Raw genomic sequence first — 25,020 nt, forward strand, 5'->3', positions numbered from 1 at the left:
TTAACTGTTTCCTCATCAAAATCTCACAGCTACAAGGTAAAGCATGATTAATTCAAAACTTTCAACACTAATGTGAAGGTACACAGCTTAGTGGTTAAAGCATCCAGCTCACAATCATGAGGTAGTGAGTTCGATTCCCAGACCAAGCTGTGTAGTTGTATTCTTGAGCAAGACACTTTATTTCATGTTGCTCCAGTTCACTCATCTGTAGAAATGAGTTTTGACATCACTGGTGCCAAGCTGTATCAGCCTTTGCCTTTTCCTTCAATAACATTGGTGATATGGAGAGGGGAGGCATGGTATGCATGGGCTACTACTGGTCTTCCATAAACAACCATGCCCAGACTTGTGCCTCGGAGGGTAACTTTCTAGGTGCAATTCCATGGTCATTCATGACCAAACGGGGTCTTTACTCTTGCGTCAAGACAAAGAAAAAATATCACTCACAGGTTTATTTACAGCCTAATTTTATTGTCATTATTTTTAATTTATTCAACATTCAATACATACAGTCTGTTGTTTATTAAAAGATTCTGTAACTTTCTAACAAGTGTTTGTAGTTATTTCTTTTCTTCAACTTTTCCACTTTCAACTTGCTTCAAAGCAATTTCCTGAGCTTCGTTTGTTTCTCGGTAATTGCGGTATGTTTCCCAAGGTGTACTGTATTCAAACTTACGAAACTCTTGCGTCATTTCCAGGGGTTCAATGACAACACGTTGTAACTCATCATCATAACGAACCTACAAAGAAAGTTAATTCAAAACATTCAACATTAATATTTTATTGCAGAACACTAGCAACAAATAAATAGTGTAATAAATTACTTAAAACCCAAGGTAACACATATTTAGTAAACAGCTACTTAACAGAGAATTCCTAATAAAACACTGAAGCAGCAATAATATGTTAGTAAACTGATATAAGAAAGTTGAACCACAATCAGCTTAATATGTGACTAACTGGGAATTTAATATATGACCCCTGTGAGTTTCAGCGATGCTCACCATGCTGCAATGACTTAAGATCATATATTTGGTTAGCTGTTCTTCCTTCTCAAATCAACAAATAAAATACTTTATTCTTTTGGAATCTAAAATTTATTCCTGTAATATGTTAAACAACTACTCAGCCAAAAAAACAGTACCAATTGTTCAGCAAACAAGATGTTAGAATACTGCTTATCCAATGGGTGGTCATGGCTAGAATAACTTTGATCAGAGATTTGCTTAATCAAAGTTGAACTTAGGCTAAAGAACAACAACAGAAGAGAGGGTTTGTAATACTTGAAATATTGGTTAAGGATTCAGAACCACAGTTGATAGAGTTATTAGAATTCCAGTGCAATATTGTTCTGATATAACTGAAAAATCTTTTGTTAACTTGTAGTGATATATTCAAATCAGAACACAGGCTGCTCAAAAGATTGGTCAAATCCACAGGTGTAGTCTCGAGTTCAATCCCACAGCACAACACCTTGGGTAAATATATTCTACTATAGCTTTGTGATGACTGTAAATAAGCATCACCATCATACAAAAGATTGCTCATTTCCAATCTTCTGAGATAAACATGCCTCGTCATGGGAAATATTACTTTGCCTGTAAACAAGTGAAGCAAACAGGAAGGGCATCCAGCCATGAAAATATCTAATTCAACAAATTATGTCTCAGGCAATGTTAAATGATGATTTAATGGTTTCAGTCAGAGGATGAAAAGCAGGACCCATGAGTCCTTTTTCATGAGCTCTGTAAGTGGTTACACTCAAATTGTCCAAATGTTTGCAATAGAATGGGCTTTGCCAAAAGCACCCAAGGGCCAGGTGGTGCTCTTAGACTTGGAGAGAAATTAAGTCTTCAAACAAAGTCTATACACTGGACTTCTATACAGCTTCCATGTACCAAATTTCACTTATAAGGCTATGGTAGCAAAATCTCACCCAAAGTGCTCTTCTTAATCATACAGCTATACTTGTACCCTCAAAACCAGTGGTTCTCAACTAAGGTCCATATAACCCCTGAAGGTCCATATAAGATCTTTGGGGGGGCCGTGCAAGTAAAATAGTAAATTAGGGAACCATAGTAGTATTTTAAGGATCCAAGAAAAAAATTTGCTTTAAATTTATTTATTGCAAGAAACAGCTAGGTTTCTTTCTCTAACATTTTAGATAGTTCAACATACACAAGTTTATGTGCGAAAAATAAAATAGGAATTTTGAAAGTATCCATAAAATTAGTTTTTTAAATATTGAATGGCTATGAGGGCCCACCAGAATAAAATAGTAATCAAAAGGGTCTGTAGATAAAAAAAAATGATTGAGGACCCCTGCTCTAAACCATACATTAGTACCAACACTCTTTAACCATTACAGCAATACCTGCACTCTCTTAATCACACAGCCATATCTGTACCCTCTAAACCATACAGTACTCTTTTAACCTTTTAGCATTCAAACCAGCCATATCTGGCCAAAATATTTAATCTGTTTACATTGAAATTGGCCAGATCTGTCCTCTCAACTCAACCCTACAATGTCTTTCTAAAACTAAACAATCGCATCATTGAAATCTCTCAACTTCAAGATAATGCATGTTTAATTCAAAACAGTATAAATAAACCAACATTATATTTGGCAGATAGAGAGAGAGAGAATACTGTTGTTAAGATGATATTTTCGAAAGCTACAATAGATTTACTGATATAAAGCTTACTTCCGTGAATCCTGAGAGAGGGAAGTCTTTCCTAAAAGGATGGCCATCAAAACCATAATCTGTTAAAATGCGCCGCAAGTCAGGATGGTTAGCAAAAAATACTCCATACATGTCCCAAATCTAAAAAAAAGTTGATTTAAATATTTAAATAAAGAATATATACAAACATATACATGTGTGTATGCATGTGCATGTGTGTGTGTGTGTGTGTGTGTGTGTGTGTGTGTATGTATTTTTCTTCTGAGATATGAGTATTTCTATCTTTTGTACTCAGTTTATTTCCTGTGAGATAATAAGAGCAGTACTTAATGAGTAAACCACTCCATATAGCATTCATTATCTGGAAAAGGCCTTTCACACATGACTATGCTCTATAACAGTCTGGCAGTTACTAAGAAAACTACAGGTGAATGGCTTATGAGAACTGTGCAAACCATATACAGAGATGCTGTCAGCAAAGTGAAAGTTAGTGAGGAACTTAGTGTGCAATTAGGTATCCAGTAGGTATCCATCACGTTCCAATAATCAGCTGCCTTCCTCTTTATTATAGTTCACTTGGCCATAGAGTAGAGTTTAAGATAGAGAGTCTTTGTGAACTTCCATTTCTTCACTATACTATAGTGAAGAAATTCCAAATGAAGAAGGAAAACCAAGAACTGAGATATGTTAAGGTAAACCTAACAATGACAATAGTTTTAACTGGTAGGAAAGAAAACAAGACTTCCTAACCATCTGGGAATAGTTGAATCATATGCAGAAAAGGAGTAGGAAAAAAATGCATATGGTGAACCCAATGTAAACTATAAATGTACAAGGAGAACAATGGGATAAAGTAGGTACACAGAGAAGAACTTTAAATGAAGTGGATTAGCAATTGTGCAGGGGTATTTAACTGAAATATCACCAATAAAACAAATTCAGTAGCCCAGAAGGCTTCTATTATCTAGGTGACTTAATTAACAATGGAAGGTGTTCCTAAGCACATACATAATCATCACTACTTCACCCCTTATTTCTCTATGCTTGCAAAGGTTTATTATAGACATGTCAACGCTAACCATCTCAAATAATGATGACCCAGCACCTTTGAGACCTCACCATTTCTTGTTTCTTCCATCGAAACACCAGTGCTTGTTCTGGTATTGTTATTCTATATATCGCTGGTGGGGAGATGAATCACTGCTATCTCTAGCAGTCAAACGTCTATCATTGATGAGACCAAAGAAGGTCGAAATCATGTGATCTGGTGATCTCAGTGCTGGGAATTTATCTCCTCACTAGCAATATAAACAAGAGTAAATTTTGCACCAAAAGCCAATATGAGAGTTTCACTCATGGTAACTACCAAAATATAGTTTGTTCTAATGGAACATCTATGTTTAAGTGGGGATAAATATTACTTCTCAGTATTAACACTGAGACTGTCTTTAATACATATCTTTCAACAAACTGTATATTAGTATGATACAGCACATTTTTCAAAAAATATGCTGTCTACATATTTAATTCCTACCTATATCTTTTTTCCTACTTATGGAGCATAACAATTACTTCTTTCCCTTCAGTTATTCTCAAGCAGTGATTATTAACCTTTCATGTGCAGTCTTTGAGAAATATGTATGAAAGTATCAAACTTCCAACAACCCCCAAATCTGTTTCATACTAAAAAAAACAGATTGTTTACAAAAAAAATCTGAATTTCTTAATAACTTTTGGTGAGAACAAAAAGGTTAGTTGAGATAAAAATTTGGGAATTTACAAACAACTATTTCCTGGTTATATTTAAACCTGCTGTACATATGTAGTGAACCAAAGTCAATAAATCTTGACATTAAATCAAGCTGTAGCTATTTCATTTAACTTAGATCACTAATGTTTTCAAGGAAGACAGACATTGTATATTTCATTTACTTTCTCATCAAAATAAACAGTTAATAGAAAAAAATCAATATATAATTCTAATTAGAAAAAGCCAAGCAAAGCATTGATTGATAAGTATAAACTTGATGAGAATATCTGACAACTCTTTTTCATCAACTCCTTTTCTAATCCAGATTATCTATATAATTCATTTGAAATTAGGCATATTCCTCTAACACATATACACAGCACAAATACTATCAAAATAAGGTAGATGTATATGAGCATGAAAGTATGTTTGTGAATGAAAATACTTTTTTACTACATTCTACTTTACTGAATCAATTCAATAATCTTTTATTCCATTTTATTTTCACAGACATAAGTAATATTTCATATTCTTCAAAATTCTATAACTGACAAGAAGAATAACTATCACAGTTATTCTAAAAGTCAGACCTAACACAGCCTATTTGTTAATATAAGGGAAAAATTATGAACTAAAATAATTATGTAAAGCTAATTAAAAGATCAAAAGCTAAAGAATTCTTAATTTAAGATTAGACGTAACTATATCTACTTCTAAATACATCTGTACTGTTGCCAATAAATGTTATTAGCATTGTTTTAAATTAATTCCAACAGATTATTTTTAATGGCACCATAGAGGAACCAACTTCATATTACATGCAACATGCTATTCAAACTCATTTCACAAAATATCAACATTACATAGAAAATTTAGAGATTTCATGCACGTAACTTACTTCTCTTTCATACCAATTGGCTCCAGCAAAAACAGAACAGATTGAGTCAAGAGGGGTCAGTTCATCAGTGTATGTTTTTACACGGATCCGAGCATTGTAATTCAGGGAAAGAAGAATATACACAACCTGAAAATACAAAGCAGATAAAAAGTGTTTAAAGACATGTATAAATATCCACAAAGTACTGCATAAGGTACATAGTGAAAGGTTATCAATATGTAATAATTACTAAGGTGGCAGGCTGGCAGAATCATAAGCATGCCAGGCAAAAATGCTTAGCAGCATTTCATCTGTCTTTACTGAGTTCAAATTCCACCAAGGTTGACATTGCCTCTCATCCTTTCAGAGTCAATAAAATAAATACCAGTAGAGCATTGGGGTTGATGTAATCAACTTACTCCCTCCCATCAAAATTGCTGGCCATGCACCAAAATTTGAAACCAACCTGTAACAATTCCAATTATATAAAAAGATGATCTTTAAAATCTTAACAGAAAGAGTGCTTTGTGGAGTCAGTTTTCTATGACTGTGGTGCTCATTTTTATTACTATAACACAAATTCCTTTGACAAAGTTTTCATAAAGATACACTTCCTGATACCAGCTTATTTATGGATTAAACATTGACAGTGAGACATGGTTATTTAATCAGGGGGATCAGCAGAAGATGCAGAAATGCAGTAAAATGGATGAGTAAAATTAAGCTGTTGACAAAAGACGTGGGTTAGTGTCCTGCTGGCAGTCTTCAACTTATACTATCTAACAGGGATTTTCAACTCAATAGTCACATGCGAGACATCATCCATGCGGACACATTTCTCTCCTATGACATCATGATTCTCTTGCAACATGAAACACTTCAAGTCTTTGGTCCTCACAACGCAGAACATTGGCAAATTTGTTCTTAACTGTTTCCCCTCTGGCTAAGTAAACCTGTCTCCTAGCTTCCCATCTGGCAATCTGATACAATTCCCTGCTACCACCATCCTTCCATGCTTGTTTCTTTTCCTTAATGGCCCTTTCAACTAAATTGTTCCACCACCACATTACCTTTGTTCGAGAGAGGACTTTGCACCATCCACAGATCTGGTCAGTAGCCTCAACAGGTTGTCCCATAGGAACCTCCAGTTGTCTTCTACATCATGCGATGCTATATCCCTCTCTATTTTGTCAAAAGCTTCGAGTAATATGTCTCTAAATCTCTGTCCATTCGCAGGATCCTTAAGGTTCCAGACCCTTCTTCTCCATGCTGACCATCCACTTAGCCCTGATCCTGAAGTTGCTAACTACTAATCTAAGTTGTGGGGTGCATTCTTCACCTGGGAAGATTTTGGCATTTATAAGTAGTCATCTTTCCCGTTTCCTGGCGGGGATATAATCAATTTTACTAGTGTGTCCACCAGATTGGTGGTGAACAGGTGGCTGGCAGGTTTCCTGAAGTAAGTATTACAAACCATAAGATCATTTGCATTGCAGAACTCCAGCAGCCTGGTTCCCTCCTCTTGCGGGAACCAAAACCATAGCCTCCATATATGCCATGGAAGCCCCCTGCATGTTGTCCAACATGCCCATTGAGGTCACCAGCTACAAAGAGAAGGTCCCTGTCATTCGTTGACAAGGTAATCTGCAGGAGGGTATCATAAAATCGGTTTTCCTGTTCATCAGATAGTCTCGGCTGAGGGGCATAGGCCGAGATAATGGTTGCTAAACCATGTTCCAGCACTAATCTAATCTTAAGTATTCTATCACAGATTCTGACTACCTCGATTACCTTCAACCCATTTCTCTGCAAGAAGTATATCCACGCTCATGACCCTGTCAGCGTTCCCTGCCCAGAAAATCTTATACCTATGTTCTTTGCCTGTGAGGAACCCAGCAGAACTTCTGCTCCACCTTACTTCTTGGATGCAGCACGAATCTACACGTCTCTGTTCAAGCATCTCAACAATCTCACCAGACCTACATTTCAGAGTGCCAACCCTGAGGATGTAGGATGAGAATATAGGAGGATGGGGAACAGCAGCATCATGTACATGAAAAGAAAGCTCACATTTGGCAGGAGTCATTAACATACAATAGCCTTCAACCTGCATACACTACACCATCATTTTTCATGCACTACATATTCACTGCATTTCATAGGAGATAAAACCTAAGTAGGGATGGGGGGAACATTAAGCCTTTGGAGGTGTTCATGAGAGAGAGACGTCCGATAGAGGTCAGAGGATAGAGACTTCCAGTACAAGTGGTGGAAGTGGGAAGGGTGGACACACTGCGAAACAGCAAAAAATTCAGGCTGCTGGTGTGAGAGAATAATGATGATATTAATGAGATAGAATTGGGTATTTGAATTCATAACTAGGGTTATGGTCAAGAGTTTTTGGTCAGCCAAACAGTGACAAAATTAGATAAATGAATGAATAAATGACAATAATAATAAGGATAATAATAATAAATGAGCGTGAAAGAGGGGGAGTTTGATTGAGACGAAACTGTGTTTACATAGATAATGAAATAGATAGAATAATGAAATGAAATAAGAAGGTAATTATGATCTGCACTGAAATGAGAGATTTAGATGTGTGCTAGTTGAAAACAAAGTCTTTTATCTGAACATCTTCTGGTATTCTTGTCTGTTTGACGAAGTATTAAATATGAGATAGAGGAATCTGAATGAGCTACTTTATATAGGGCGGGGTGAGAGCAAAGGGAGTGTTGGAAGAAGCAAGTGGTTATCGAAATAGAGAGAGAGAGAAACTAGAGTTAGGCTGGACGAAGACAGAGCACAAGGAGAAAGAATTTTTTGAGATTTAGGGTAACATAATTGAAAAGAATGGGTTGATGAGATACAATTGGGCACTGCAAAACAGCAAAAACCTATGATATACTTTAGTCACTATTTCAAAACTGAATATTTTTGTGACATTTCAAGAAATAGCTATGATTTATATACTGTTCTAATCAGTATCTTTTAAACATCTATATTTGCATAACAGCATAAATTAGATTGCTATGCAAATTAGATAATTGAATGTTGTTAAAGAAGCTAATGACAAGGTACTGATGCCTGCTCACTTTTCATTTTCAATTTAAATCGTCTGATATGGAGATATGCCCAGACACTCAGAACTATATCTAAATGCTGTAGATTGTTGTACCAATCAGCTTTTAATGACTGGCTTTTCATACAAGCAAAGTAAGATCTGAACAAATCAAAATGATCAACTGAAACAATGAAACCAAGACAATAGAAACCATATAAAATCAAGACCATGATTACCTCAAAACGATAAGGTTTTGTAGGAACATCCACACCAGCAATATCAACAATATTCAAATATTGTGCATTGTGATGATCCTTGAGGAAAGTTATGACAGGTACAATGCCATCCGGGTGAATCAAAACTTCAAGCTCATTGGAATGAGTTAGCTGAACCTTTTGAACGTATTTTGGTAAGCAACTCCCAACATATTCACCAAAGTCAAATAGAGCCTTCTTCTCTAATGGTTTTTCAGGCCTAATTGTAGCTATAAAAAAAACCCAGAAAAAATAGATGTAACATTTAATTTCATTTTACTTTTCTTGCATTTATAATAAATATTTTAGAAATAAGAATTTCCAAGGAAAGAAATCTTTACTTACGTCGGGTTTCTTGGACTGTACTTTTGCATCGGTACAGTTGAGTGGCACCTACATTTGTTCTAAAAGCTAATAATTGAAATGGAAAATATAATAATAACATTATATAAACATGGAATTTTAATATCAATAGCAGTTCAAAACAAAAAGTTATCATCCTAATCTGATTCCATACCAGAAAATCAGTTTAGTATCTATTTATTATAGTATATGTTCTCAGAGTTGGATGTCCTTCCAACAAAAGGCACTGGCAACAAAAGGTAGGAACGAAAGTTTTGTCAATCAAAGAATGAGACAAAGTGTTGTATGTGCAGGCATATTCTAAAATACATGATGTATTATTCCAAACATGGAAGTCATTTTACTTGTAACTACACCTTTTCTGTTTTAAAACCTAAACCCATAGAAAATTATTTTTGAGTAGAACCCCTGTCGGCACTACTTAAATACAGAGATCTCCTAAACATTATGTCACAGAATCCTTACACGATTATTTGAAAATATCACTGAACCTACACCTATATTTTCCGGACAATTCCTGTCACAGGATGTGTGACGAAAGATTTCTAGATATAGGACGTAAAATAAGAACAATAATATAAAATTAACAATGATAAAATAAATCTGAAGTGAAGAACGAATATAGAGTGCGTGTGTCAGTCCCGAAATATAACAAAATATAATCCTGGAATTTTTTCACGGTATCCTGTTTGAGAAACCCTAACTTGATCAACCGTGGGGATAATTGCTGCGAAAGCATAGTGGCCTAAATTAAGGATGAGACGGGAATAGTTTAGGCGACTGTTGTTTGCAACAGGTTTATGATTTGACTGCTATTTCTAGCAGATAGAGCGACGACATACAGGGTCACTGTTATTGGTATGCCCTTTGCTGGTTCTTATTGTAACGTTCTTTTGGGGGTCCACCTGACAAATAAAGGAACTATACATACAATAGATTGTGTTACACGTTAATTATATACGAGACAGAGTTCATTATTCGTTTTCAGAGTTTTATTGACAGGAATTTATTTATCAAAAATCAAACTTTAGAATACTTATATGCATGTATTATGTAAATTAACATATACTCGATGCATTATATTTAACAGTATAACGTACACATGTATGTATAATTTTAGGATTTGTCGTTATTTACCCTTGTTTTTGTTATGGTTATCCACCTACACCAAAATTGATTTAAATTACAGGAAAATGATCTTAATATGGATACAGAGAATCAATGAGACGAATAGATAGACATAAATGAAATTGCTAATTATTAATCATTACTTTATAAGAGAAGTATAAGCAATTTTATAAGTCTATATATTTGTTAGAATAGCGTGATACCTATATTTCCAACAGAAGAGGTACAGGTGTATTTGTGTTAGTAAATCTACACATAAATATATTAAGTACAAATAGATGGGTGAAATAGAAATAACAGCTAAGACAAAGATCAGTAATTATTTAAACATAGCATCAAGATATATAGATTTAGAAAACAAAATTCAATAATTCAATAACAAATAGAAAATGCCCTCTAACAAAGTTCAATGTTAAACAAAACTAAATGAAGAAATATTATTTATGGAACATACTAAAACGCCAATTAATTACTGCTTCCCTCATTCTTTCACTTATTCTATTCTCAAACCATAAATTTTAAATCTAAGCTAAAACAAGAGCAAATATTTTACCCGATCGCCGTAACGCGTTGGCAGAAGCCGAGACGAGTAACCTTCGTAGATGCGCAGCCATCGCTCTCCTGCCAAGGAGATTCAGATACACTAACAGTCACTACTAAGCGAGTTTTTCAGCGTTTAGTTGCGATCTCCTGAAAGATGTTTTTTTTTTCTTTTTTTCGTTCTATGATATTTATTTATTTATTTATTTCCGGGGAAAACGTATGAATGTCACATATTCTCATTTTTTATCTGTGCTAATGAAAGAATTTTTTTTGATATATTTAAAAACTGGCAGAAGTAAAAGTTGGGAACCTCGAAAGACACTATACAGGAATCTTCACATTACGGCTTCCTCAGGTTACAGGATTTCGCACTTATGGAAATTTTAATGTGTTACCACTAATTTTGGAAAATGGTCTTTAAAAACTATACTTTCTTCTCAGCCAAGAGGTCGTTTCCCAGTGTAAATTTGAAAAAAAAACTATAAACGCGATACATATACATATATATGTGTGCAAATATTTGTGCGTTTGTCGTAATAAACACTTACAGTGTGAGGTAGAATTTTTCACTTAATGTGTGTGTGTATGCGTGCGTGTTGAATCATCAATCAATCCATCCATCCATCCATACGTACATATATACATATCACGCGCATGTACATATCAACCTTCACCGCTACCACAATTTATCAACTCCCAAACCAATACAACCGCCATCATAACCAATCCAGAAAGACCTTTAATAACCAATAACAACGGCAACAATGGTACGAATAAGATAACTAGCTGCATCGGAAATTAAATAAAAAAAACAAAAAAACAATCACATGAGATAATGTACTGTAATGTATCTTAGGTGTTGAGCGAAACGTCTGTGAACTTAGATCAACGAGAATTGACTTAAATCAATCAGCAACAACAATAAATCAACACGAACAATATAACCACCACTACCAACAATAATAGCCCACCACCATCACCACTACCACTATCATCACCAACATGAAAACCGTTACCACCAACGCCAACATTACTACCAAACCACCAACATTTGATTAACCGACTGACAACGGCAATAAAAGTATCAGCATGATCGAATTGTCTGTAGCTACATATATTGTAAGTAGGGCGTGGAGTTTTCCTGGCTTAAGTCAGAAGTACAAGGGGTGAAGTGCCCATGAACCTGATAGCCCTTCAATTAGCTGTAATCAAGCAGTACTTCCTTCCACCTCACTCTTTCACCTTTTCATTTTCTTACATCTATAAGAATAAAACAAACAATGGCTCATATAAAACAGTTTTTTCTCTGATGCTGCTTTTTTCAAATATATATATTTGCAGTAGATAATTGTTGATCGGCGCCGTTATTAAATTCAAGATATCTGGAAAGAAGACATTAACTGGAACTGAAGGTAATAGTGCGAAATGGATTACACTGGGTGTTAAACACAATATTTTTTAAAAGGCTTGATGCAAGAGAAAAAAAAATCAGCCACATTGCCAGACATTAGGGCTCGCAACGTCTACAGTAGGAGCAATACGAACGTGGTAATTGAAAGAAAATTAAATTAAGTGCTCAAAAAGTTGCTCTTAGATTTTTTTCAAAGATCTAATGGAAGCTTAAAATAGGACGGCTTTTGGGTGAATGGATCGAGAATCAGGCTCGATGCATTGTAGCGTTAAGCTCAATGATAATTAAAAATAGTCAAAAGTTTGACGCTTTTTAGAAAAAGGAAGGTGAAAACTTGTAATGAAAATCCTTTTCTGGCTAGCAAAGGCTGGTTTGAAAGATTGAAGAATTGCTTGAAGTTGCACATCATAAAAGTGGTTGGTGAATCTCATTTCTGCTGCTACTATTACTACGACGACAAATAATAATAATAATCTTTTCTACAATAAGCACAAGACCTGAAATTTGGTAGGGAGGGGGCTAGTCGATTACATCGACCCCAGTGTTTCATTGGTACTTAATTTCTCCACCTTGAAAGGATGAAAAGCAAAGTTGTCCTCGGTGGAATTTGAACTCAGAATGTAGCAACGGGCGAAATACTGTTAAGCATTTCATCCAGCGTGCTAACGATTCTGCCAGAAGAAAAAAAGAAAGGAAAGAAAGTAAAAAGAAAAAAATATTACCACCTTGGGTTGAAAAGTTGGGGGCGCTGGGAAACCTTTCTAATGGCTGACACGCTAGCCCACTTGCAGCCTTGCTGCGGGCGATGGCGAGGCTGATGCGCTGAAACAGCCAAGCGCCATCACGGGCCTCACCAGTTACCTCTGCAAAGAAAGTTGCCAGTGAAGACAGGAATCTCGCAGTTAGTGGTCGGACCTCATTAAACGTCTCGTACGTCACAAGATGGAAAATGTAGCTGGCCAACAAATCGCGATATATCAGGATTTTGTTCCGCTCGGCCGCAGAAGCTGTGGATCTCGCTCTGACTGCAGCATCCAGGATGAGAAGAAGCAAAGGAGTTGCTAATTGTGACATTCCAGACAAGGCATCTGCCATGCAACTAGGGGTACAGGGTGAGGCCGTCAGGTCTCTTCTCATTAAGTCTGGACAATCCAGATGGTTCCAGGATGGAGGGGATGTTTGCCCAGGCCAAGCTCCTCTTGAGAGTCAAGTTCAACTCCGTATGACGCGCAAAGCAACCAGCATTCAGGCGGCAAGAAAGGCTACGGAAGCCTGAGGAGTCGAGGAACCTGCCACAACAACAGATCAAACCCGTGCATACGTCAGCTCCCACTCCGAGGGCAATGGAGACACGAAGTTCGTCCAAGCTGAGTAGGCCACAAACATAAGCCACAGGGATGGCATCAATCCAGTCACCTGAGTATTTGGCGCTAGTAGATAGTAAATGGTACCTTGAAAATTTGTCCGATTGGATGAAGAGGGAGTTGGAGGTGGCCTTCGAAATTAAGTTGTCCCAAGCTCTCTGACTCCGACAGTCCTCCACCTTCTCAGGAGCAGACAAGCCCAATTCCATCCGGTGTTGGAGAGTTTCATCCAACTCCCTGTTGGGACTGGTCCATTTTGGAGAGGAGAGGATATTGTTCACCAGGGTGGAGCAGGCGTGAAGAGGGTGGGACGAACACTTGCGAAGACCAAGACCTCCAAATCGCTTGGGCAATTCAGCCTGATCGCGGAACGTTGGAGAGAGTCTGACATTGACTAAGCATTCGAGTCTCTCAAAGATTAGGTTGTCGAAGCGTTGGAGGCATGATGGGAATCGGTAAGATGAGCTGACGCTGAGTAAATATAGAAGCTTAGTGATCGAGAGGTAATTCCTAAGTATGAAAAATCTTTGATGGGGTTTGATAGCTTCAATATTTTTCAGTAATTGCTCAAGCGCAGCCACCTTCGACTGGAAGATGAACTCAAAGGCAAAGCCAGTGATTGGGGAACCTAGAGAGCACCAAAACGATGGGGGAGAGACTGCAATGGAAAGGAAGAACTCTGCAAAAAGGTTAATAGTTGGTTGATGTTGAGGAGCCGGGTGGTTGGGGATCCAGAGGTCACATTTGGAGCTGTATACTTGGAGACCCCGGCGACCAAGCTCCCCAACTATCATGTTAGCAATGGCGAGAACCCTGTCCGGAGGTCCCCTCCAAACAAGCATCGTCGAGATAACAGACGTTGAGGTCAAGCTCGACGTCCATCTTAGCGATTTCATCAATGCCCAGTGCGAACAGAGCAAGCGCGAGTGGATTGCCCTGTTGAACTCCTGAGGCAGAGGTGATGATTTGGTCACCGAAAGAAAGATAGAAGGGCTCCCGATAAGCCTGCCATGCAAGGCAGTAGAGTTGTGGAACCTTCTCTCTTACTAAGCTGAGGGCAGCATCGCGGCTGATGGTGTTGAAGGTATTCTTAAGGTCAAGTTTGAGGATGACCTTGGGTGACAAGGAGGGCATGTTGGCATAGGCTCTGGTAGCGTGGGCGGCAGCTTCACATCCCAGTTTGGTGCCCACTCCTAGCTGAGTGGGGGGAAATCCCTCCGCCAATAAGCTAGAGACCGATTGTAAGCACACCTTTGCAGTGAGACGGCGAAGAGTGCAGCTGACCGCAATGGGGCATTTGAGTGCAAGTGTCTTAAAGTGTTGGTGCGTGTATATCATATATATATGTGTGTGTGTGTGTGTGTGTGTGTGTGTGTGTGTGTGTGTGTGTGTGTGTGTATGTATGTATGTATGCATGTATGTATACACGAGGCAGTTTTGAAAGTTCCTGGCCTTGAATAAAAGAAAATACAGGAAGATCAGTTAATTATGATTTTATTCTCAGATTAATACGCTTATTGTAGGGGTCTTTCCGTTTTTCTAAGCCTTTTAAAAGAGCTCTGAGGTTGGGCCTCCACCCTTAAACCCAGGAACTTTTCAGCACCCACCTCGTATATTTATATATATATATATATATATATATATATATATATATATATATATATATATATATATATATATATATATATATGTGTGTGTGTGTGTGTGTGTGTGTAAGGAACGACCGTGCGAACTCAAAAAGGAGAAATGGTGACGAATGGAAAAACAGAGGACTCCTTTTATTTAAACGTGTCACACGGTCGAACACAAAAATATATATATATCAAAGATGATATACAAATATGTTATGCTACGATAACATAGATGACCAGTAATGAAAGACCACAACCGTATTAGATGAATAACAGAGATATTCATTATAGCGTTAAAGATGTATGTCTATGTGAGAGTGTGAATGCGACATATAAGAACATAATCAAAGACAGGCCGTCGTACAAAGAAAAGTATGTATGTGAGTTATTACAGCAGAGAGAAAGAGAGTCAATAACACGTGAGCATTTTTACCAGTTCTTAGGTACACATTAGTATGAGTCTGTATGTGAAAGGAGGGGAGGTTGTGTGTGTGGCAGAACTGATCACTAGTTGTGATGTCGTGTGGTACACGGAACAGTTCTCAAAGAGAAACTGGACCGAGACAAATTTGGCCGCCGAGTTAAAGCTATTTATAACAAACTATCGGCTCCCGATGCCTTCAGAATTTTACTCTATCACGTGACCTTATTAGGGGCCGTGATTGGTCAGTTTGTGTTCTGGCGGGAACGGTTCGAAGAAGTTGCCGCTTCGAATATTAATCAGTCACGTGATGACAAGGAATGGGTTCTCTGCTACGCTCGCGTTTATTTATATTTAAATGAGAAAAATGGCGATAGCAGTTTTGTATCTAATGGCGATAGGTAGAAGAGACGATAGGTAGTTTCACTACATATATATATATATATATATATATATATATATATATACATACATATAATAGGGATAGCCACTAAGTGGACATCCATTATGCTAGATCACCTGCGATCTGACCACTAAAGCTTGTTCTCAAGAAAATTCTGCGCGCGTGTGTGTGTGTATATATATATATATATATATACACACACACATACACACACGCACGCACACACACGTACATACATGCTTGCATGCATACATGCTCATATACATAGATACGAGGAGATATAATATAATATAAAATATTATCATCTCAATGAATTGTTCCAGGTCTTTATGTTCTGAGATCAAATCCTGGCAAAGTCAGCCTTGCTTTGCATCTTTCGAAGTACCAGTCAAGTACCGGAGTCGAGGGGATCGACTAAATCTTTCAACTCAAAATTTCTTACCTTTGTCTGAATCATAAACTTGTATTATTAGTGAATTATACGAAAGGGTGAAAGAGATAGAGCGAGGTAGGGAGAGAATAACAAATAATAAACGTAACTTGTGTTTCTATGGAAACGCTTCACAACTGTCATGGCGAATTACTTACCGTAAACTTGTTTATACGTTGAATCGACAGCTGTTAGTATTTTCGTTTTACTGCTTATTTATGCCTTATTCTTTGATATTTATACACTAATACTGAGAAGTATGCCTCCGAAGGCGACACCAAAGAAAAAAGATGATAAGACCAGTGACAGAACAAGCAAGCCGCAACCAGTTCCGCTTGCTGTACCTTTAAATGAAACCAGTAGAGAATTTTATCTTGTTCAAATTAGGGACCTTGAGCAACGTCTTGAACGGTAAGCAACTTATACTTGTTTATAACCATATCCCTATCTTTTTTCTTCTATTTCTTTTTCCCCTTGTTGATTTTCCTGTTTCGTTTTTATTTTATTTATTTATTTATTTATTTATTTATTCTTATTTTGTTGTTGAAAAATGTTATTCCATTCATCTCTTTCTTGTTTCCGTTGTCTTTCCCAATAGGTATCATGATAGCTTTACATATTTCGATTCCTTGCCATTAGTATTTTTGCCTTTCTCACTCATTTTGTTATAAAATGATCTGAGCTCAGCTATACAATTTAACGAAATACTTGTTAATTTTACATATTGATTATTATACAACAGTGAACTGAACCTCCAAGTGACCATACAAACCACTAATCCCTTCAGGAAAATGGTCTTGCTTTATATGTAGAAAAGGTGTAGATGGAAATTCTATATGGTATATCCAGTGCAAACTGTAAACACAAGAAAGGCAGCGGAATCACAGGAAGATTAACTTAGAAAGCAAACTGTGTGGCAGATGTACAGGAACAATAAGCACTAGGAACACATTTGTCAGTGGCGAGGTGCAGTTCTGAGTGAAGAAAATTTTGACACCATATTACAAACAATAAATGTTTAAGTGGAATTAACAGTCTTTGTGCATTTCTCAATAGGTATCTTGGGTCTTCCATGCGGCAAAGGTTTTAGTTTCAACATGTGATCTCAAATCAAAAAGACTTGCCATGCAAATACATCTCTGTAACTCAGGAAATAGATTTCCTCATATGTCTAGGAGGAAATCTTAACAGAAGAGGGGAATGAAAGCATAGTCACTAGAATAAGAACTAACTGGAGAAAATTCGGAAAGTTACTACCTCTGTTAACAAAAAGCATCTCTATCAGAGTGAAAGACAGATTGAATGATGTTTATGTACATCAGCAATGCTACAGGGTAGTGAATTCAGCAGGCAAGTAAAGGTTTCAAAGAAATGAAGCTAGCATGCTCAGCTAGATGTGCAATGGCAGTGTGCATGTATGACAAAGTGCCAATGTGTTGGCATAAAGGCATCAGATGTAATGTACAAGAGAGAAGACAGCACTTGTATGGTCATATGCTGCATATGGATGAGGACTGCTGCATAAAGAAGTGCTGATTGCTAAATGTGGATTGAACCTTGGAAGAGAGCTACCCAGGTAGATGTGGGATAAAGTGGTGAAGAATGACTTCAGGATATTGAGCCTCACAGAGAAGATGACAAAGGAACGAGATGATTGGTGATTTGTTGTGCTTGAGAAGGTTCATTCATCTAAGCAAAAATGAAAATGAGGTCCTAGAAGTATGTCATTTATGGCTATGCCCCAGCACCTCAATCTTTCCAAGAGAAAGCTCCACCCCCAACCACTCAAAGGTGAATTATTCAAACCCCAAAGAATTCCTCTCAACACATGGCTATGATGCTCCCCCACTACTTCTGCTCATGATCAGAGATGCACATATCGTCAGCCACCAAGGGACATGCTCAACTGGTTAAGGTCAAACAATTGACAAGCAAATCTGTGGTATTAAGCAGAATATTTGCTGTAGTCCATCTTTTATACCAAAACAAAACAATATTATGATCATCATCCAAAACAGCAAGCTGGCAGAATCGTTAACACACCAGGAGAAATACATAGCAGTATTTCGTCTGTCTTCATGTTCTGAGTTCAAATTCTGTCATGGTCGACTTGGCCTTTCATCCTTTCGGGGTGGATAAATTAAGTACCAGTTGAAATTTCAGGCTTTTTGCCTATAGTAGAAAGGATTTGGCACACACACAGATGTTAGAAATCATATAGGGTATCTATTGATTAACTGCATAGCAACTGTTGTTAATAAACAAGTCCTGTGCATAACATCACTAAAGCATAGCATGAGAGAGGTGAAGAAGTAAATATTGATCAGATTGTTAGCTTCATCATCTATGTTTCATTATTTTTTCATGCTCTCTGAATTTTCACAATAGGAGTTGTTGTTGTCGTTTAACTCCAGGTTAGTCATGATTGGAGCACATTTGCCATCAAAAGCATTGTACCTATGAGTTCCACATACATGCGCGCACGCACACATGCGTATGTATTTACATATATGTATTTTTACACACATACGTACATACATACATACATACATATATACATACATATAACAATACGTCCTGCCCTAACTCTTCGAAACGCCTGTGTTAGAATGGTGGCAGCTGATGAAGGAAAATGTTCTCTACGTGGCTTGTGTGTTTTCTGTACTCTGGTCATTATTATTTTTTTGTCTACGTTTTGTTTGCAACATCCTGTACCCAGATATGCACCTATATACACAGGTAAATCTAGGTATGCACATACTTGTACGTATATATGCATATACTCATTTATTATTTGTTTTATATATATATATGGAAAGCGGACGTTAAACAATATATATTCCATTTCACATTGTTCCAGTCCATTCAGCTGTAAATGGATAACCAATCCTACGACAGAATGGCATTCTGTTCAGGAGCAATGTTGGCCTGCTTGTTTAGCTTGTGGGGAAGCATCATCCAAAAGCTACATGAGGACTTGCAGTGTTTAACATCTGATAGTATGGTTGGCACAGCAATACAGTGATGTATGTGTATGTGTGTATAACACAAAATAATATATCTCTATCAAAAATTATATCTAACCCCTACATGTATGTGTGCATTAGGATGTCCCATTTTCAGGGTCAAAATTTTTTTACCAACTTCACCATTGTCTTGTGTGGTGCCAGTGGATGAAAACATGAATTATATACAAAGTGACAGGGCTCTAAAACCATTTTTGTGACTACACAAGGGCCCTGAAGTTGAAAAGATGATCAAAATTATCCATTTTTATTGTGCCTGTGTTGTGTCAAATCAGAAGGTAGCTATTTAATATTTGTTTCATAAGTCTCATGTGGATCTAAATTATGGTGCAAGTGTAAAACTCATTTCTAATGACTTTATAACAAGCACAAAGTTACATGGTTGACTAAAAGTCTTAAGATCTACTAGATGTTGAACAACCATGAATAGGAGAGAACAAGGGAACCCTACAGATGAACAAAAGGGTAAGGAGCCTGAACTGCACCTCATGGATGGTTTGGAATGGCAGTTAAATGTATTTCAAATATTTCAGCAGGATTTCTCATGCTTAAGTGTTAAGTGAACAATAAATATCTAGTCATATTTCCTGTTAAAAATCAGATGAATAGGTATGTACTGAGGATTCTTTTAATATTACAACTTATATTATATACTTTAAAGATATATTCAAAAATGTATCTACCATCAAAACCACCACCACTATCACAATTACTAACTCTATCACCATCACCATCATTGTCATCATCACTTTACATTCATTTTTTTAATTTTCACCTGGGCTGGAAAGTAAATGACAAGTGATCATAATGAATGGTGTGAGGGTGGGCTGGAAAAGACTTGTCCAACCCAGGTGAAAATTAAAAAAATATAAAAATGAATGTAAAATGATGATGACAATGATGGTGATGGTGATAGAGTTAGTAATTGTGATAGTGGTGGTGGTGGTTTTGATGGTAGTGATGGTGGTGGTGGTGGTGGTTGTGATGGTAGTGATGGTGATAGTGGTGGTGGTGATGTTGGATGAAGGTTGATGATGATTAACTATTATTCATGCATAATTTTTCAGATACCAAAAACGGTGTGATGAGCTTGAAATTTCAAATAGCAACTTCCATGACAAATATGTTCAAATGGACAGTGATAAAAGAGAAATTATTGCATACTGGAAACAACAGTTAAAGCTAAAAGGTAACTGAATGTGTATGTGGCATTAGGAAGGGCATTCAATCATGGAAACTAAGCCAAATCAGACTGGAACCTGCAGCTCTCCGGCTTGCCAGCTCTGGTCAATCTGTCCAATCCATACCAGCATTGAAAATGGACGTTAAAGGAGGAGGATAATGATGATGATGATAGCGGCAGTAATTGTGGTGGTGGTGGTGCATATATATATATATATATATATATATATATATATAAATATATATACATATATACAGCTGTGCTGGCTGGCAGAGGGAACAGGTGCCACAGTATGAATTCTTTTGACATGCCTTCTCAATCCTCCAACTAAAAGGCACACCTTTCCACAGGTTGCCCATATTCTGTTGTGATCAATAGCTGTATCACAATTCACAAGGGGTTGATTCCTGTGAGTTCTCTGATGGCTGACCAGGCCTGCATGACTCAAGTGTTTCCTCCCACAAATCACACACATAAAAAGCAACGCTCCCTCATTTTCCACAGGTTCGTTCTTTCTAAGCCTTCTCTTGATCTTCTTGTGCTTCATTCTCTTGCTTTCAAACTTCGAACAACCACTGTGCACTCTTTTCATCCATCCATTTTAGTCTTGTGCCTCTTTCTCCCAAACAACAGCTGAAACTCCTGTCTGTGTCAGAGCAATCCTGAGGCAGTTCTTGAACTTCATTTTGGCTTTATGTGCTGGCTTCCTACTATCTTCCAGCTCACCATACAAAAGTTGCTTAGAAAATCTTTCATCATTCATTCTCACCAGATGTCCACCCCACCTCAAGCCTCTTCACAGAATCATCAATTCTACACTCCTACTACCACTTCTCTCAAGTACATCTACATCACTGATCACCATTTTGCAAATTCACACACACACACATCATTATTGTCATCATCATCATCCTTATTGCTTTTTACATTTGATTTAGTTGGACAAGACTACTTGAAACAGTGCATTATAGCTTGAAGTCCTCACTTTTGTATTCAACAATCATACAGTTAATTTTATAGTTTGCAACATTTTAAAACATGAAATGTAACTTGAGTACTTATTGAATTTTGTGTATAAATGTTCTTGAAAGAAAAAGTATGATTGTAAAATCTTTTTTTGAATGTCCCTTTTGTCAGTAGCACTTCAGTGTAGTGCCATGGTTAAGGTCTGTTGATTTAACCTTTACCTCATATATTATGGCATATTTAGCACAGGATCCATTCTACAGGCATGTGTTTTTCAAAGTAACTTTAAATCATTTTCTATTAACAAGGTTAAATGCCATTCATCATCATCATCATCATCACCACCATTTAACGTTTGTTTTCCATGTTGGCATGGGTTGGACTGCTTAACAAGAACTGACTGGCAAGATCAGGAGCTGCACCAGATTCCATAATCTGTTTTGGCTTGGTTTCTACAGCTAGATGTCCTTCCTAATGCTAACCACTTTACAGGGTGTATTGGGTGCTTTTTATTTGACTCCAGCACCGGTACTTTTTACATGACACCTTGGTTTGGTTATGAAATTTCCTTTATCAATTGTTTTTAACCAGGGGCTTGCCATTTTGAGCAGAGACTATTATTTTATACTCATTAAACATATTTTAATGTAAAGAGATTGATAAACCCCACAAGTTAATGTTTATATGAAATAACTGTTTGAGTTCCTAAGGACATTGTAGAAATAGAACTATTGTGAGAACTAGGCTTTTGTAAATGTATGTTGTTAGCCTCATGTTAGATCTATGATGAAAAATATTCCAGCTTACATTATGCAAAGTGTCCTCCTTAGCTGGGTGTAACTTGAGGCTGCTATTTTTAACAAGTTAAGTGTTCATTTAGAAGGGATTTTTTAAAATGTATTTTTACTTTATAGGTGATGAGTTGTCTGATCTTTCTGAGAACTACAATGGTTTGCAGCTAACCAAACAAATTGAGAAGGAGCAATTTGAGAAACAAGTGAGCAGTCTTCAAAATGAACTTGACCGAGTCAAGGAAGAGCTCACAGCAGAAAATACAATTCTCAGTGAGTAGACAGTTTTTCTTGATACTCTGCCCATTTTCCAGTATGTTGGAATAACTGAAAGAAAACAAAAGTTATACATGCATTTACACATGCATGCTCGTGTGTGTGTGTGTGATTATCAGCATAATTAATACCTATTTTTGCATGCTTACATGAGTTAATGGTGTCTTTACCAGCACAGTATCATGCTTGTACCATCGTCTCTCCTTTTGCAGTTCAACATTCTGAGATCAACCTTCACCAATTCTACCTATATCTTTCTATTTATATCTCTTCTATGGGTTTCTTCACTAGGATTACTTGGCACTTATTTATCCAACTGCCATATCACATAGGCCCATACCTGTGCAGTCTTCTCTATTGTACACAACAACTGATTACTTATATCTCCATATTTTTTTCTCTCAGCTCCTTGTACTCTACTGTTCATTCACACAAATATCACACATCTGGTGAAGCCATTAGTGTAACCAGAACCATTAGTGTAATCATTACTGCAAAAGAACAACTGCTCCTTTTGAGCATATTTTCAAATGCATCAACCTTTCAACAGTATTTTAACTCTTTAAGTTTATTTGTGTTATAAAAGTCAAATCTCATATTTTATTGCTGGAAGAAATGCTGTTAAGCATTTTATCCAACATGCTAATGATTCTGCTAGCTCACCACCTTAATGTGTATCAATAAATAATAAAAACAAAGCAGAAAATATCCTCTATACTGACAAATTATAATAATTTATAATCGTCTTTAGACTGCCAAAATATTTACAATATAGATTTAAGAAGTGAAAATGTTTTGATGATATTCCTCAAACAGATGGTAAACTAGCTGTTTTAGAAGAATTCCGTATACAGAGAAAAGAACTTCTGGAGAAATTTGCTAAGATGGAAGTGGAATTACGAGAAATGGAAGAACAAAACAAACAGACTATCTATCAACTTGAGAAAAAACAGGTGATTGACAAAGACAGGTGAGTTGTGGGTGTTTATAATTAGGCTTTCAGTGTTTTTTTTTCTTCTTTTTACTACTAATTTTCTCTTAGTGCATATGGTCTTTGCAGGCTTTCTTGAATTGTGAACTTCATGTCGTTGATATTAATTTCTGCAAGTCACTGATGCTTGTAAGACAAAATGTGTCAGTGAGAGGATTCCTGAAGATTGTATCTTAAGGTAAAAAGAACTGAGCAAAGTATTTTTAGTGTGGGATCAGTAGGGATGATTAAAGTAGGGAATACAGTAAGGGTGATGAGAGTAGGAAATAGATGTGAATTAGGTAAGTTTGAATGGAGGTGGTGTACAACTTATTGGTTTAGAGTGTCAGAGGCTATGATAGCAGTATTAGAAGAAGCAGATAGAAGGAACTGTATCTGTGAGCTAGTGTTTGTAGTGTGTTGGAGAGTGATCTTCCACCAGTCAGTCAAATAAAGTTCTTTATAAATGTATAGCAATAGGTATACAGCCCTTGCTGTCTTTGGAAAGAAGACTTTAAAAACATCTTACCAGACTGAGTTCAGGTCAACCAGCATGGTTCTGGTCATTAAAGCTAAGTGCACTGTCCTAGATGATTGCAAGTGGTCAACTAGTGAGCAGAAGCTGCACTTTCCCAGGGCAACCATAAACAATGTTAAACAGACAGCCAGGCATTGTGTCAGAACTGGGCACAGCCTAGTTAAGCCATTCAGATAGTTGCAATAAGAGAAAATATCAAGGAAATATAAGAACGTATTAAGAAAGAACAGCCAGATCAGAGCAAGACAACTTATTTCAAATTATACACTGAAGAAAGTAATCTGAGATAAAGGTTTGAGGATGGAAAGATGAATAGATCACTACTTTGATCCCTACACCAAAGAGAATACTGTGTCTGTCTCAGCACTTGATATCATTGTGAACTTTCTAACCATGGATGAGTTTGACATAGAACCACCATTAGAAGAGCTCATTAACACCTTAGCTTCAACCATGTCCCAAGTAGCAAGGGGATCTTTACTGATTTGATTATTACTGACTGTCTTACTACTTTCATTGCAGGAAGTTTTTTATAGGTGCTATCAAAAAAAGAGCTGTACTATAGTCACAAGGGATACCAATATCATTGATTTCTATGAGGACAGGGGTGAAAGAAGCAACCGTAACAATTACAGCTCTCTTCTCAATGTCATCGACAAAGCCTTTACTTGGGTTATCCGGAACCATTAACAGAAGTAATTATGAATTACTTGTAGGGGCACCATATTTTGTTATGCAACCATAATATACTACAAAATATATTAAATGCTTTATAAGTCAATACTGTGTCCTATTGTGTTAGCAGTGCTATTAAATCGCATGTTAATGTTATCTCTACATATTTTCTATAGAAATTATACCCAGTATTGATTTGTTACGACATTTCATATCTGAATATTTTTAGCGATTATTTAAGCAATGTGTTCATGGATGGTTGATGGGTT

At 36.8% G+C, this 25,020-nt stretch overlaps 2 protein-coding genes across 2 annotated transcripts in view; one reads left to right on the forward strand and one right to left on the reverse strand.

Moving 5' to 3' along the window:
• Positions 1 to 450: 450 nt before the first annotated feature.
• On the reverse strand, positions 451 to 10,858 carry LOC106875282 (NADH dehydrogenase [ubiquinone] iron-sulfur protein 3, mitochondrial). The gene is made up of 6 exons (XM_014923367.3): positions 10,677 to 10,858; positions 8,978 to 9,043; positions 8,615 to 8,862; positions 5,336 to 5,461; positions 2,709 to 2,828; positions 451 to 740 (listed from the first exon to the last, which is right to left on the reverse strand). Exons 1-6 carry the CDS (start codon positions 10,735 to 10,737, stop codon positions 561 to 563), a joined length of 801 nt encoding a protein of 266 aa, XP_014778853.1. The 5' UTR covers positions 10,738 to 10,858; the 3' UTR covers positions 451 to 560.
• Positions 10,859 to 16,443: 5,585 nt separating this feature from the next.
• Positions 16,444 to 25,020, forward strand: part of LOC106875281 (uncharacterized) — a 35,963-nt gene continuing 27,386 nt past the window's right edge. The window contains exons 1-4 of the mRNA XM_014923366.3: positions 16,444 to 16,737; positions 20,420 to 20,541; positions 22,416 to 22,565; positions 23,385 to 23,538. Of these exons, the coding sequence (XP_014778852.1) occupies positions 16,586 to 16,737; positions 20,420 to 20,541; positions 22,416 to 22,565; positions 23,385 to 23,538 (578 nt within the window). The 5' untranslated portion in view covers positions 16,444 to 16,585. The remainder of the gene's footprint in view (positions 16,738 to 20,419; positions 20,542 to 22,415; positions 22,566 to 23,384; positions 23,539 to 25,020) is intronic.

The sequence above is a fragment of the Octopus bimaculoides genome, chromosome 1 (genome assembly GCF_046866305.1).
Source record: "Octopus bimaculoides isolate indiv1 chromosome 1, ASM4686630v1, whole genome shotgun sequence".
Classification (NCBI taxonomy): domain Eukaryota; kingdom Metazoa; phylum Mollusca; class Cephalopoda; order Octopoda; family Octopodidae; genus Octopus; species Octopus bimaculoides.